The sequence below is a fragment of the Heterodontus francisci genome, chromosome 3 (genome assembly GCF_036365525.1).
Source record: "Heterodontus francisci isolate sHetFra1 chromosome 3, sHetFra1.hap1, whole genome shotgun sequence".
NCBI classification, from domain to species: Eukaryota; Metazoa; Chordata; class Chondrichthyes; order Heterodontiformes; family Heterodontidae; genus Heterodontus; species Heterodontus francisci.
Genome location: NC_090373.1, coordinates 180505039 through 180521879, shown reverse-complemented (window position 1 = coordinate 180521879; position 16841 = coordinate 180505039). Strand labels below are relative to the sequence as shown.

The 16841-nt window shown below is 43.3% G+C and overlaps 1 protein-coding gene across 1 annotated transcript in view; it reads right to left on the bottom strand.

Annotated features, from left to right (window-relative positions):
- Positions 1-10395: 10395 nt before the first annotated feature.
- kcnk17 (potassium channel, subfamily K, member 17) overlaps positions 10396-16841 on the bottom strand; it is a 45179-nt gene continuing 38733 nt past the window's right edge. The window contains exons 4-7 of the mRNA XM_068028598.1: positions 14148-14316; positions 11618-11809; positions 11460-11498; positions 10396-10487 (exon numbers count right to left, since the gene is read on the bottom strand). Coding sequence (XP_067884699.1) covers positions 10396-10487; positions 11460-11498; positions 11618-11809; positions 14148-14316 — 492 coding nt within the window. The remainder of the gene's footprint in view (positions 10488-11459; positions 11499-11617; positions 11810-14147; positions 14317-16841) is intronic.

The following is a 16841-nucleotide window of genomic DNA, read 5'->3' as shown; positions in this document are numbered from 1 at the left end:
CGGCTGGCACTGCAGAGCAGTACTGAGGGGGTGCTGCACTGTCGGAGGTGCTCTCCGCCCCCTTAGGTGGATGTGAAAGATCCTATGGCACTATTCAAAGAAGAGCAGCGAATCCTTTCAAAAACCCTTGCCAACATTTATCCTTCAAACAACAGCACTAAAATCAGTTTATCTGATCATTAAAACATTGCTGCTTGTGGGGCCTTGCTGTGCGCAAATTGGTTGTTGTGTTATCTAGATTACAGCAGTGACTAAATTTCAGAATCACTTTTCTGGCTGTAAAGCACTTTGGGGAATTCTGAGTTTGTGAAAGAAGCTATAGAAATGGAAGTGCTTTCTTAAACTCTGAAAAAAGTACTTTTACCAAAACTCTCAGTAATTTTTTTCTTCATATTTGCAACCAGAGGGAGATATACCCAAAAGCATCATGAAGCTCCAAGGTTAAATAAACAAAAAGAAATCTGTTCAAACACATACTGTGGATGGATGTGATGGAGCGGAGTGTGACCCAGACATGGTCGCTGCTGGATTTCGAGCACAGCATTGTTCAGTAGCCAGCTGGCACGTCATGTTTTGATGCTCATTGTCATGGCATTGATTCAAAACTTGTACAACAAGGTAAACATTTGCTTAGGGGACAAGTTACTCCCGCCCGCTACTCAGCTAGTTCCTGATTGGACGGGTTCTCAGCACCGCTCTGAGTACTCGGCATGGAGCAGCAGGTCCTTCTGAAAAGACAAACAGTAAAGGCCACTGGGTTACAGTGTCAATGCAAGAGTGGGATTTCATGATAGTGTAATTACCCAACATGGCAAACACCACATGATTGCTTCGAGCTGCACACAATGTATTTTTTAATCGGCAGTTGTCTGACCGCAGTTTGATTGGTAAGGCCCCCTTGATGCTCCTGATCTACACTTGTATGGTATATTGCTGTCGGTGACTGGGGTTGGGGACAGTGGATAGGGGTGGTGGTGGTAGTGTGGAAAGGAGGTGCCAGTGTTGAAGCGATGTGAGGGGAAAAACATTCATTTCCTTTTATTGTAGCATCTGAGTTCTGGTGAGCCATTTGAGTCAGCTATTGGGGGAGGGGGCCTTCATGATCCTTTTGCAAAGTTTGTGCAAAGATTCCCAAGAGGCTGAAAGCCTTGGGTGCATTGAAGACCTCAGGCCTCCTCAAATACAGTACTGTCACGTCTTTGGCCCTGTGGGTAGAGTTAAAATCAGGTAGCCAGAAATACAGGAGCTTCTTGGGGGTGCATTTATGTGTCCTCAAGGTACTTTATTTATTCTCAGGCTGTGCCAATCTCTAGTTGGCCCAATTAGAAAGGAACAGGTGTAGGTTATTCAGCCCCTCATACTAGGCCCCCACCTGCCAAGAATGAGGCACATTAATTTTGTCATTAACATTGATGTTAAACTGTTACTGGAGTGAAGAAAGGACGTGTTAAACAGATCAGCCGTGGCTGGAAAATACATTTGTATATTAACAGACAATGATTGGAAGGACAAAGGAAGACAATTGGAAGAACAAGATGTGGCTTTAACTGCAGTAAGAGTGAGACCCAGCAAGCTTACAGCTGACATGCAGGAAAATTTAATAGGATTCCTGAAGGTTACCAGGGTTTTGTGTTTGAAGGGAAAGTAATCCCATACCCTTTTAGTGGGGTAAGCAAGCCCATAGTAATTCTCAGGGACACAGGGGCCACTAGATCCCTTTTACTGGGAAAAGGCCTGAAATTTCCCCCAGAGAGTGCAGTGAACACCAGAATGGTGGTAAATGGTATGCAGTTTATGCCTGTACCTGTCCACCGGGTGCACCTGGAGTGCGACCTGGTTTCGGGACCGGTGACCATAGGGATTGTCCCTAGTTTGCCTGTGGACGGGGTTGACCTGCTCCTAGGTAATGATCTGGCAGGGGTGAAGGTGGTAGCCCCACCAGTAAAAGAAAGACACAGGAGGTCAGCGAGACAGGGCAATGGCAGGAGATGGACCCCTGCAGTTGCCCTGAATGTGTAGAGGATCAGGCCATGATCAAACCAGCTCCCCCAGAGGAGACTGCATTAGCACTGCAGGCAGATGACCAGGTCTGTCTGTCTGAGACTTTCTTTGGAAAGTTAGGAGACCCAGGGAATGAGTTAAATAAGTTTTCCCTAGCTGAGGCTCAGTGAGCCGACCCAGTATTGCGAGAGTTAGCACAGGCTGTCCAGTCTGAAAGTGAAGCAGAGGGAGTCCCTGATTGCTACTATTTAAAGAATGAGGTACTGATGAGGAAATGGAGTTCTCCTCACAGACCTGAGAGTGAGGAGTGGACAGTAGTTCACCAGTTAGTGGTGCCGCAGAGGTACCGGAGAGAAATATTAAGAAGGGCTCACGCGACTACAGTGGCTGTACATGCCAGCATACGAAAGACCAAAGCCCTCATAAGATAACAGTTTGACTGGCCAAAACTCCACAAAGATGTGGTGAAGTACCGCAGGAGTTGCCACATATGCCAGGTTGAGGGGAAATACCAACCTACAATGAAACCTGCACCCCTAAGTCCTGTACCGGTGTTAGGAGGATCCTCCAGCAGAGGGCTGGTGAACTGTTCGGGACCCCCGCTGAGAACAAAAGGGGACAGGCAGGCGAAGGCTGGCAAAAGTTTAGAAAGAGAAGGGGAGAAAGCAACCAAGAAGGCAGGTTAAAGGAAGTGCAGGAGGAATCCTGGATGAAAACCCCTACTGTCCGGTCAGCCAACCCCGGAAAATGTAAAAGGTTGGACCCCACTTCCTCCCATGTAAATGCAGACAGGAGAAGCACCTCACCAGAGTTGCTAACAGCATTTAGAGGAACCTGCAGAGACAAAGAAAGACCTCAAGGGGGTCGAGAAACTGTGAGGGTTATGTCTCACCTACTTGAGGTGCCACAGGGGCGTGCAGTAGAGTCTGCACAAATACCTGCAGGCAAGAGTGTTCCAGAGGACAAAGGGGAGATTAGCAACGAATCCTCCCCTGCAGTCAGAAAAAAGAAAATCACTTATCCCCCTAGAGTCAAAAGCCTTTGCTTGACTCAGCAAAGCACTGAAAGAGAGTTCAGGATAGACCCGCCCACTACTGACTCTACTGAAAAAAAAATTCCAACTCAGGGCTACTTAAACCTAACCATCAAAGACATCCTAGGCAGTCATGGAAATGGGCAAATGGAAGAGAAACTTCCCCAAAGAACCACATGTTTATTGGGTTGCCAAAAAAAGGGGACAATTTTAATATGTTTTAAGATTTGTGAATGAATGAGAGAAATTGATTTTTTTTTTTCTGTGTCTTATATTTTCTCTCGACCCCTTTAATGAAATGTGCCTTTTCTCAATTTGCATTTCATTCCGCTGGGTGTGAAGGTGTCATGCTAAATCCCCACCTGCCAAGAATGAGATACATTAATTTTGTCATGGACATTGAACTGTTACTGAAGTGAAGAAAAGACTTGTTAAACAATCAGTTGTGGCTGGAAAAGACATTTACATATTAACAGATAGTGATTGGAAGGACAAATGACCATTCCCTGACACATTTCAACCCAGAATAAACTTTTGATCACCAGGTATTGTGGGTAAGGGAAGCATTCCAGAGACTGCTAAGGTGATACAATCTAAGACGTGGTCAGACCAGTTAGTCACATGACTAACCTACTTGGCAACCTGGGCTTTTCTTAATTGTACAAACAGTTTGAACTGAGAATGTCTGTTTGCTCCTGGACTGAGAAGATCTCTCCTGTCTGCTCCCATCTCATTCTGACAACCCTTTGAATCCACTGAAGACACATGAACCCCAAGACAGAAAGGTCTCCTCGAGCAAACAAGGTTTAAGAAGAATACTGGGCCCAATGAAAAGCAAGATCTACCTACAATCAAGGACTCTACGTAAGCTCAAAAAACCATCACAAAAACTCTTCAGATATTGCCTCAAACTTTTCCACTTTATTTTTTTTCTGCTCTTTTGTCTCTATTTGCATGTGTGTATCGCATATGCATGCTAGTGTGGGCACGTCGTGTATCCATAGGTGTTAACCAAATTGGAGTTTAAGCTTAAGTTTAATAAATTTCAACTTTTCTTCTTTAAACCTAAGAAAGCCTGTTTGTTCTGGTTTCTTTTGCCTTACAATTGGAAAGCGGTGAACAAGGATTCACCAAGGAGGAGCTAACACAGTATTTTTAAAAATAAAACCCTGTTACAGTAAGATCAGGTGAAGGCTGAAAGGGAACCTTAGACCTCTTTATCACCTGGTTGTAACACTGATCTGTGTCTCAACTTGCTTCTCCCACCTTTGCTGCAATTTTTTTGATACTCTTACTGAACAAAAAGCTATAAATATCAATATTGAAATCTCCAGTATCAGGCCGCCTTCTTAAGTAGTGATTGTGTAACTGAGTGCCTTGCCCGGCCACTTAAGTTGAATCGGGGCTTGATTTCTTTTGTCTGTAAACCACGCTGGGCACATTACTACATTAAAAACACTAAAATGAGTGAAAGCTAATGTTGTTAGGTGAGGTGAGAGTTACTGCCCTTGACAGCAAGGCAGAATTTGGCTGAGTGTGGCATCAAGGAGTCCCAGCAAAATTGATGTCAATGGGTATCAGGTGAAAACTCCCCATTGGTTGGAGTCATACCTAGCGCAGAGGAAGATGGTTGTGCATGTTGGAGGACAACCATCTAAGTCCCAGGATATCACTGCAGAAGTTTCTGAGGATAGTGTCCAAGGCTCAATCATCTTCAGCTGCTTCATCAATGACTTTCCCTCCATCATAAGGTCAGAAGTGGGGATGTTCGTTGATGATTCCACTGTGTTCAGTACCATTCGCAACTCCACAGATACTGAAATAGCCCGTGTCCAGATGTATCAAGACCTGGACAATGTCCAAGTTTAGGCTGATGAGTGGCAAGTAACATTCAAGCACACATGTGCCAGGCAATGACCATCTCAAACAACAGAGAATCTAACCATCTCTCCTTGATGTTCAAAGGCATTTCCATCACTGAAATATCCCACCATCAACATCCTAGGGGTTACCATTGACAGAAACTTAACTGGACCAGCCATAAAAATACTGTAGCCAAAAGAGAAGGTTCAGAGACTGGGAATTCTGCGGCTAGTATCTCACCTCCTGACTCCCCAAAGCCTGTCCACCATCTACAAGGCACAAGTCAAGAGTGTGATGGAATACTGTCCACCTGCCTGGATGAGTGCAGCTTCAACAACACTCAAGAGACTCGATACCATCCAAGATAAAGCAGCCCGCTTGATCGGCACCCCATCCACCACCTTAAACATTCACTCTCGCCACCACTGGCGTGCAATGGCAGCTTTGTGTATCATATACAAGATGCATTGTAGCAACTCGCCAAACCTCCTTCAATAGCACCTTCCAAACCCACAACCTCTACCACTTAGAAGGACAAGGGCAGCAGATGCATGGGAACACAACACCTGCAAGTTCCCCTCCAAGCCATATACCATCCAGACCTGGAACTATCTGGTCAGTTCTTCACTGCACTGGGTCAAAAACCTGGAACTCCCTCCTTAACAGCATTGTCTGTGTACCTACACCACATGGACTGCAGCGATTCAATCAGGTAGCTCACCACCGCCTTCTCAACAGCAAGTAGGGATGGACAACAAAAGCTGGCCTTGCCAGTGATGCTCACATCCCATGTAAGAAAAAAAAAATTACAACTGTAACAGAAATAGAGACTTAAATATCTGGGCCCATTTGTCCCATTGAGCCCATCTCAGTCACAGGCAGTCACCATAGGAACGATCCCACAGGAAGCACTCCTCTCAGTGACTGTATCTCCAGGAGGGTGCAACATTTGTTCAAGGAGGGTTACAGAGGCAAATTTGGGCATTGGGTCAGATGCAGGAACAGGCGCAGGCTATTTAGCCCCTCAAGCCTGTTCTGCCATTCAGTGAGATCATGGCTGATCTGTGACCTAATTCTATATACCTGCCTTTGCCCCTGTCACAGCTTTTCTGCTGCTGAATGAAGCCCTCATTCATGCCTTTGTTACCTTTAGACTTGACTATTCCAATACACTCCTGGCCGGTCTCCCACATTCCAAAACTCTGCTGCCCGTATCTTAAATAGCAACAAGTTCTGGTCACCTATCACCCCTGTGCTCGCTGACCGACATTGGCTCCCGGTCAAGCAACGTCTTGATTTAAAAATTCTCATTGTTTCCAAATCCCTCCATGGCCTCGCTCCTCCCTATCTCTATAAACTCCTCCAGCCCCACAACACTCTGAGATATCTGTGCTCCTCTAACTCTGGCTTCTTGAGCATCCCTGATTTTAATCACCATCATTGATGGCTGCGCCTTTAGTTGCTTAGGCCCAAGCTCTGGAATTCCCTCCCTAAACCTCTGTCTCGATCTTTCTTTCCTCCTTTAAGAGACTCCTTAAAACCTACCTCTTTGATCAAGCTTTTGGTCATCTGATCTAATATCTCCTTTTGTGACTCGGTGTCATGCTTTGTTTTATAATGCTCCTGTGAAGCACCTTGAGACTTCTAATTACATTAAAGATGCTATATAAAATATAAGTAGCAAAAGTTGTTATCCCTTCATACATTTTAATAACAAAAGTCTATCAATTTCAAATTTAAAGTTAACAATTGATCTAACACCAATTGTTGTTTGTGGAAGACAGCTCCAAACTTTTACCACCGAACTTCTACATGAAGATTTACAAAATGTGTATGTATATCTTGCTGTAATTTTGGGACATATTTTATATTTACCTTATTGTACGCTGTCACCCAGTGGATCTAAATGGAGCTGCATGCTCACACTCATGCTTACTTCAAAGGTCAAAATACAGCTCCCGTATTGTGATACTTATGTGACAGGTATTTACAATTATAAATGCCAGTCAGAACACCACCTACAGGCATAACAGGTACTGCAGGTGAATGTTGACCCTTTTATGATGCATTTTCCTATTGAGCTGGTATAATAAAAGGAGTTTTCAATCCATTTTAGAATGAAATACAATAACTCACTCAACAATTTTGCGACATAATAGTCGGGGCAGACAGAGTAATTGAGAATCCATTACAATCCTCAGGGAGTTAGACAAAGACTGGCAGCGAATCAGTAGAGCAATGTAAGTAGTGCTGAAATTTGTTTCAGTCCCTTCAGCTAATGTTTTTACAGCAATGTGATTATTTGTTGTCAAGCTGTGATTATTGAGTTTAACTTGACTGCTGTGTTTGACTTGGCCTCAATGTACCATAAGTATTTACATAACATTCCCCAGTACAGTTATGCTTGTGTCTATCCACCCATCAAAGTTGCCAGAGACAATGTTCATAATGTATAGAGACTGGTGGGGCTTTTTAAAAAAATTATTTTTCTTCCTTTGCAGTCAAAGATTCCAAGATATTGAGGAGTTAGAAGGGAAGTCAGGTAGTGAAGGAAATCAAGTTAACTGGAGTATTGTGCACAATTCTGGACACCACACTTTATGAAGGATGTCAAGCCCTTGGGGAGAGTGCAGAGGCGATTTTATAGTATAGTACCAGTGATGAGAGACTTCTGTTATGTGGAGTGACTAGAAAAGCTGGGATTGCCCTCCTTGCAGCAGAGAAGGAGAGATTTGAAAAAAAGTGTTCAAAATTATGAATCCAGTAAATAAGGAAAAATTATTTACACAGGCAGTAGGGTCAGTAACCAGAGGACAAATTTAAGTTCATTGACAAAGAATTTTTTGGTGGAGGCAGCAGTCCCACTATCTGGGCCAAAAGCAGGGGTGAGGGTGCTGGAGGGTGGGATGGGCGGGGGGGGGGTGGGGTGGTGTGGTGGTGGGGGGTGCAAACCCACTTCACTTACCTTTACTCTGGGCCTCCAGCACTGCTCCTGGTGCAGGTCTTACTGCAGTTCCAGCAGTGGCCACCACTCCCAGTGGTGCTACTGGGACTGAAGATAGCCGGCCCTCTGATTGGCCAGCAGCTGTTAGAGGAGGGATATCCTGCCTTAGGAGGGTGGAAGCCACAACCTCAGGCAGCTAATTTCCTGACAACCATTAAATCCAGTTGTGACTTCGAGGGCCAGAAGAGGCGGAATTGCCCCGATGTTCTAGCTGGTGGGCGGGGCCTCTGCCTATGTGCGAAAAGGCCTCCCATTGTGGTGCATCATTCATATTCATTGTTTAGGGCTGAGGTTGAGATAGGATCATGTTGGTCTGTAAATATATGTGCATGCACAACTGAGGATGGATGCCAGACTTCTCCTATGGTGCCTGACCAGCCAGCTCCCACATGTTGCTCTTTCTTATCCTCCTCTTCAGGTCACAGGTAGAGGGGAACCCACAAGGGAAGGACACTTTCTCCTGAGGTGAATGCCAATAGTTGTGACAAATGGAAGTTCCCAAAGTATAAGGAACAATGATCAGCAAAGGTGAGATGAAAAAAATAAAAAATTAATCAAAGCAAAGTTACATGGAGGGCAATCCCTTCACAAGGGTCTCTTTTTAAATCCACTTGTGTTCATCTGCAGCCACCTAGCAATGCTGAACATTTTTCTGCTGGTGTTCTCAGCAATGGGAGGGCTCTAGACAGCGTCAGAGTGACATTGCACCTCAGATATTACAGCACTACTTTAATGGCACTTCCATACAGTGCACAGTTTAACGATAGACTGTTGTCCAGATTACTCCGGGAGGAGCATTTTTACAGGGATTGTTAGTGGCATGGATTAGTCCATTTACCTTGCCATCACCTTTCCCTCTTCCCAAATCCACCTGAAACTAGAGACAAACATGAAGAAACGCTAATGTTCGTAGTTGAAACAGAAATCATTTCATTCCACTTCTAAACTAGTAATGTGAGGCCTTGTTAGTTGAGATATCAAACCCTGACAATAAGTTGTAAGACACACACACAATCATTACAATCACAATTGAATGTCAAATAGCGTAGGCCTATGAGCCTGCACCATGATATCACGAACCGCTGCTGCTGTTGACTCTGCTAGATAACAAAGCCTGAACACCCTTTTCCAGCTCCAGCCTCCTCTTTGTAGAATTCAGCCACAATACCTTAAATATCTCCATCGTTCTGAATCAAGATTCCCACTGGTATGGTTTCTGATAATCCCAGCTTCTTTTACTTATGTCCAGGTTGGATATTCTGGCTAAAAGCTGGCCGTGGATACATTTGTACATCTGTTCCAGTGTAAAAGAACATCTCGCTGGTTTCCCTCATGTTCACCATGACCCATTGTAACATCGAGACATCTTTTCCATCTCTCTGCTTGCCTCCTGCCCAATCCCTTGGGTGGGCCAGTTAGCTCCAATCTCACAGTTCACAGATGTGCTCAGCTTCACCAATTGCACTGCAGCTCACTTTAAAGACGAGCAGTTGTTGACTTTGCAACCCACTCGCTCACATTAACAGCATGAATCTACTTTGCATTGCCTTCTGTGCTCCACTTGGCTTTAAGACAGGCTTAGCATGAGGGCTGATCAGCGGACTCAGGCAGTAGCTCGTCAGATGAATGGCACAGGGTCTCTGACTTCCTATCTGCCTAGTCTCCTAGGTTTAATGAGGCTACACAATGATTGGCATGTTTAACTAACTGCTTCAGAATTCTGCAACCCTGAGATTACCAAGAACCATCTTGCTTCCTTAGGGATTTGGGATCAAGAGTAGACCATTCTTCTCTTCAAGCCTGTTCCACCATTCAGTTAGCTCATGGCTGATCTGCACCTCAGCTCCAGTTACCCACCTTGGTTCCATATTCCTTGATACTCTTACGCAACAAAAATCTATTAATCTCAGTGTTGGATTTTTAATTGATCTAGCCTCAACAGCTTTTACTGAACAATGGTGATCACACTTGAACAGTAAGTCATTGGTTGTGAAGCTCTTTGCAAAGTCATGAGAACATGAAAGGCACTATATGAATGCAAATTCTTTTCTTTCACTAATACATCCCTTGTCATTATTGATGTTTCATTTTCTCTATTTGACCTCCTGCTCTAAAACATCCTTGGCACTTATGACACAAAGCTAATTATTTTAAGCATATTTCACAAGTAGTAAGAAAAGCATGTGTTACAGTTTCATCTATTGCATTGTCCATTGGATACATGAGAAAATACAGCAAATGCTTTATTGATAAGTGATGTACAAGTCTTTTGGCCCAGATTTCTTTGTCCTACTTGCACAAGTTCCAAGAGAAACCATCTATGCTGTTTCCCCTCTTCAAATTTTGGGATTGGACTGGATGTCGTTAAAGTATTGTCTGGAAAGTTATTGGCTACATCAACTATGCTCTAAATAACTGGATACACATTTCTCTGCCAGGCCAAATACAAGTCACTGTTTCTTCACTTTTTATGATTGGTGCATTCCATACTGGTTCAATTGTGATTTGTCATTGGCTCAAATTTGATATTCACAAAACAAGCAGTTGCAGATGGAAAAAACATGATGGCCAACTGTGACACCTGAACTGTAACAGGCAAAATGCAATTTAGATGTGTAAGGCATCACAAAAGCACGGCTACTTTCGTTGACAGGCTTGTCCTAAATAATATTCTGAATAATATGTAGCGAACAATTGAGTTAATGTAGAACGCATTTTAATCTGTTAGCATAATTTTAATTTTCCTTTGCAACAAAGTGCTGAAATGTATTCCCCACCAACTGTGCACCAATTTATGCTGTGAAGAGGGTCGGAAGAATACAAGTCTAACATCCCATTCCCTGCACTGTTAACCATCCCATCCTTGATGTATTGTTTGTGGGAATCTTGAACAGAGATAGGTCATCTCCCCACTGGGTGGAGCAAATGAAAGGGGTGGCTCCCACTTCAGACCACATTCACGGATCTGTCAGCAACCAACTGAGACATTACTCTGTTCGGCCAAGCAGCAACTTAGCCAACACCAATCTTTTTTATTGTGGGAGCCAAGACAAAAATAACATGGATTTCACATACTCAAAGTTGTCCTTTCCATGGTGCATATAACTGGCGATGTACAATGGTGAAGCATCCTCCTTTAGAACCACTCGACTGAGTCAAACTTCCACAGTCGGCTGTTAGTTCAAGGGTACTTCCTACAGATAATTCTGAGGCCTTTTCATTCAATGCAAAAGAGAAGGTGCAAGAACAAAGGAGACATTGTGAAAAATTAACTGTGAGGTCACAGTGTTCAGATGGCCCCTTGGGCCAGTAGAACAAAATCACTCTGAATTTTTCACTAAATTGGCATTCTCATCAGAGTGACCACGGGTTAACCAGTGTGAAATTTGGAAAAAATGTTACACTGGTGAAGTAGAGGGAGTTCTTATGAGGTTTGAATTGAGGCACATTGTTCATGCAATGAAAAGGGTCCTTCACTTTGCATCTGACCCGTGCTCCACCTGAATTAGGTGTACATAATGTTGACACTTGGAGAGTGTTCCATTCCACAGCACTAACTTTCCTCACTCGGATGGACCACAAAACCAAAAACCTTGCCTGAAAATAAAGAAAAAGTGAGCATAAGCACTAAGGGAGAAAAAAACCTAAATAGCATGGGAGAGGATGAGTGAAACGAGGTAGTCAAATATGAGATTAAGCACAATGAAACTAGGTACAACAATCCTCTTGCTTGGGACTGTGCTTAATCTTGGGCTTTGATTCTTTCCTGTGCCACTTCATTTGAAAGAACCATTCCATTACTCTACCACCCAGGTTAAACAGCAGTGCCAACCAGGCCAGGCCAACGACAATCCAAACACCAGCCAGACCTCTGTAGATGGAGATGTAGTGCTTGTCCGGATCTGTGCCTGAAATGAGAAGATTGCAATTATTAGTGGCACACAACAACAGAAATGAAGAAAAGGGAAGCGTACTGGAATGACTGCTCACCTTGTAGCCAATTGAGCCACTTAAGTGGCCAATTAAGTGTCATTTCCCACTCAGTGGGTATTTTGCCTGCATTGGGAGGGCCTGCCTCTGTGTGGGGAGACTGCCAGGCAAACCCTGGCGGCCTTCCAGCAGGTTCTGGGGTGGGGGGCGGGGGGGAATCCTCCTTTAAGGGCACTTCATGGTCCATAAATGGGGACCCCGGCAGCAATGTCTCTCCCGCAGCAACGGAGCTGCTGGTGCACCATGACATCCCCTCCCCCCCCACCCCAGATTGCCAGGGCCTGCCTGCTTGGGCCTGGCATCCCCCAACCCAACTCACCTGTTTTCGAGGGCACCCTGCCATTAAGGTGCCCTCTCCCTGGAGCTGCAGCCTCAGCACTGGCCACTGCCAGCGGTGGCGCTGCTGAGGCTGCCGAGCTCCTGGTCCTCTGATTGGGCTGCCAACTCTTGGGGACAGGCTGCTGTCCTTAATTGGACAGCGGCCCTGGTGGCAGTATACCGCCTCAGCAAGGTCGGCTCCCGCTTTTGGTCCCGGTGGCAGGACTTCCCTTTCAATGAGAAAGTTCAGCCCCATGAAATAAAAAAGAAATTAAACATCTGAAATGTGAAAAAGGAAATGGTGCAAATGCAGTGCATCTCTAGTGCATCTCATTTCTTCACTTGTTCTGATGAAGGTTCAGTTCCTGAAAAATTAATTTATCTTTTCTCTTTATTGATAGACCTGCTTGTGTATTTCCTGCATTTTCAGCTTTTACCACAGGGAATGGCAGTTCAGGCATGGTAAAGTATTATTAATAATAATAGTCATTGAAGGGGCAAGGGACAAATTATGTTCAATGTAGACATGAGGATTGAGATCCTTAAAATAAAGAAAGGTACAGATGAAGCTGTAGTAATTCAGCCATTTAATTTGGACAACAGGGCTTGAGGACATAAGTACCTGAGAAGCACCGTGTCCTCCCAGTGCTGTGTCTCCCTCCATAAACATCACTAGATGGACCAGTCATTCAACTTATTGCTATATATGGGGACTTGCCGTGCACAAAATGGCTTTGACTACATTTAAAAGGTGATTAATTGTTCATGAAGCACCTTGGAGTGTCTTGAGGATATGAAAGTGCTACATAAATGCAAGCTCTTTCTTTATAAATACTAGTTTTTCTTTTACCATAATCTAAATACAGCACTGCTGTAATTTACAACCTTTTTCATTTAACATATATCTGCTGGGAATACTTATTTGCTGAATTACAATATTTGCATTATTGTTAACATTATGAATATTTTCCCATTGTTTAGAAACTTTGCCATTACATAAAGAAAAGATAAACCAGCCTATTACTACAAAACAAGCTAAGAAAATAAAACCAGGGGGCATGAAAATAAAATTGGAGTTTCAAGATCTGTTATGAAATAATTTACTAAGCAAAGTTATAAACCACATTAGAGAATACAATTGGTTGCAATAATTGGAGGGTTAATGGAATAAGAAAACACTTGATAGTTGATAGCTCTCTTGTCTCTGAGCTACAAGGTTCTGGGTTCAAATCCCCCTCCAGCACTTGAGCACAAACATCAAAGCTGACACTCCAGTGTAATACTGCCGTCTTTTGGATGAGACATTAAACTGAGGCCCCGTCTGCCCTCTCAGGTGGGCATAAAAGATCCCATGGCACTATTCTGAAGAAGAACAGGGGAGTGCTCCCCAGTGTCCTGGCCAATATTTATCCCTCAATCAACACTACAAAAACAGACTATCTGGTCATTATTGCATTGCTGTTAGTGGATATTTACTGTGCGCAAATTGGCTGCCATGTCTCCTACATTACAACAGTGACTGCACTTCAAAAGTATATCATTGGCTGTAAAGCCATTGAGATGTCATGAAAAGCATGATATTCAAGATTTTCTCTCTTTGGAGTTATATAGGCATTATTATGATGACAAAACATCCCAAAATGCTGGAACTTAGAGACTATTGTGTAAGCAGTATAGGTCCTACAGGGATCAGCACCAATGGGCCCAATCTTATGTCTGCCTTTCTTTATATTCTCATGACGTGACAGACTCACATCACTATGAGTTGTATTTTCACCATGGCTGCTCTCTGCAGGCCACATAGAACCACAGCACTGTTTGGTCAATTTTGGCCAGTTCTACTATGTATGGTTTCGCTTGCATGTAATTTTCTCCCTCCCAATAGCTGCACAGGTGCCCCTTATATATTGTTGGATTACTGAGTGACTCAAGTCATACCTACAACGTAATCTCCAAATCCGATGGTGCTGAGAGTGATGAAGGCAAAGTAAAAGCTTTCACCGTAGGTCCAACCTTCTACATAACTGAAGACCATTGGCGGGAGCACCAAAAATAGCACCGTGCCAAAAGTCAAGAAGAAAACCATCGTGAAAATCTTCATCACTTGCTGCAGAGGACAGAAAATTACATGTAAAAACTGGGCACTTTTTGTTAAAATATTTGTTCCATAGGAACAGATATAGTCTATTCAACTCCTCAGACCTGGTAGACCTGTATCTCAACTCTGTTCACCTGCCTTGGCTCCATATCCCTTAATACACCTACCTAATAATAAAAAAAGCTATCAATCGCAGTTTTCAATTGACCTAAACCTCAACAGCCATTTGGAGTTCCAGATTTCCCAATATTTCCAGAATTTCTAATCATCTTCACTTTTATATCCTCAAAGTGTTGACTCTGGGGTATGGATCATGCCACCTTCTCTCTGGTACTTCATCCAAGCGGCCAATCTGCACATGTGAGCACAGACAGTTGAGCTCTTTGATCATTGACAATAATAGAGCATGATCTTGTCCATGTAGTCTTTTCAGTGGCTAGTATAAATGGTCTTGAATAGCAGTCAGGAAGAGGAACCCTGATTGATTTTCCTCCTCTCTGGCTCAAGGATATTGAGGCCAGCTGTACCACTTTAACTACTGAGAACAGATTCTTGATCAAACCTGAGATCTTCATGGTCTTATATGGCTCAGCACCATTCAACGGTTAAACCAATGGGGCAGTTCAAGAAACCAGATCAGTTTCAAATCCAGAATGACCAGATTTACTAAATATAAAATATTTTATTTGACTTTTAGTAACTTATCAAGAAGCTATTCTTGTTATTTTCACCATCCAGATATTCTTCAGCAATGAAACGAAACACCATGTTAAGGGATGTACAAAAATATTGCTGACATACACTGCATACTCCTCACATTATGTACATCACAAGAATAGCAATCCTTAAACTAAATGCAGTCAAACTGACAAAAGAGTTAAAAAAATTAATTTATCAACTGTAATGTCATAAAAAACCCTGAATATTAATCATAACACAGAAGGAGGCCATCGACCTTAAATACTTTGAAAGAGCAATCAAATTAGTCCCACTCCCCTGCTCTTCCCCACAGCCCTGCATTTTCCCCCTTCAAGTATTTATCCAGTTGCCTTTTGAAAGTTGTTATTGAATCTGCTTCCACCACGCTTTCAGGCAGTGCATTCCAGATCATAACAACTAGCTCCGTAAAAGAAAAGGCAACCACTTTTTATGATTTGTCCAAGGGTGGCACAGTGGCGCAGTGGTTAGCACCGCAGCCTCACAGCTCCAGCGACCTGGGTTCAATTCTGGGTACTGCCTGTGTGGAGTTTGCAAGTTCCCCCTGTATCTGCATGGGTTTGCTCCGGGTGTTCTGGTTTTCTCTCACAGCCAAAAGACTTGCAGGTTGATAGGTAAATTGGCCATTGTAAATTTCCCCTAGTATAGGTAGGTGGTAGGGAAATATAGGGACAGGTGAGGATGTGGTAGGAATATGGGATTAGTGTAGGATTAGTATAAATGGGTGGTGAATGGTCGGCACAGACTCGGTGGGCTGAAGGGCCTGTTTCAGTGCTATATCTCTAAATCTAAAAAAAATATATATACTTCTCAAATAAATCTGTTCCCATACCCCAGTCATTGTTGTTGACCTATTCTTCTTAGCCATGAATATTCATTTTGTCATCACTTTTGATATGCAATTACACATTTCTGTACTGGAGGAGTATAATTATCTGATATAAGTTCAATATGCGTATCCAATTATCAAGTATTAGTATGAAGTAATCAGTGGTAGCTTATTATTTTTAAATAAGGTTTATTAACATTGGTAAGGTTTGTTATTGCTATTGGTAACATTTTAGTATTGGTAGGGTGTATTAAGAGTGGTAATGTAGATTATTATTGATAAAGTTTAGTATAAGCAGTAGTAAGGTCATTATTAATATTGGTGAAGTTTATTACTATTGGAAGGGTGATTATTATTAGTCACAGCAGGGATGATTTGTAGTACCAAGGTTAGATAGAGGGTAGAATGCCAGGGCTGCTCTCACATTCTGGGTTACATGAGAACTCCAGGATACGAGAAGTGTCCTGGATAACCATATGTGCAGGAAGTGCCATCGGTTGCAGCAGCTTGAACTCTGGGTTTCGGAACTTGAGCAAAAGCTGGCATCACTGTGGTGTAACAGTGAGGTCGAGAGCATCATAGATAGCACATTTATAGATGTGGTCACCCCACAGCTTAAGAGTATGCAGGAAAAGAGGGATGGGTGACTGCCAGGCAGCCAAGAAGAAACAGGCAGGTAGTGTAGTAGACCCCTGAATGCAAGTCACTCTCCAAACAGTATTCAGTTCTGAATACTAAGGAAAGTGATGGTTCATCTGTGGAGTGCTGCCAGAGTCAAGGCCATGGCACCTGGCTCAGATTGGAAGAAGGCTAATTTCAACATGATGAGAAAGGATCTTGCTAGGGTAGAATGGACCCAAAGACTGGCAGGAAGAGCTGTATTTGAACAATGGGCTATATTTAAGGAAGAGATGTTTCGGGTACAGGCAATGAACATTCCAACAAGGCTGAAAGGTAGGGAAACCAAGAACAGGGCTCCTTGGTTGAC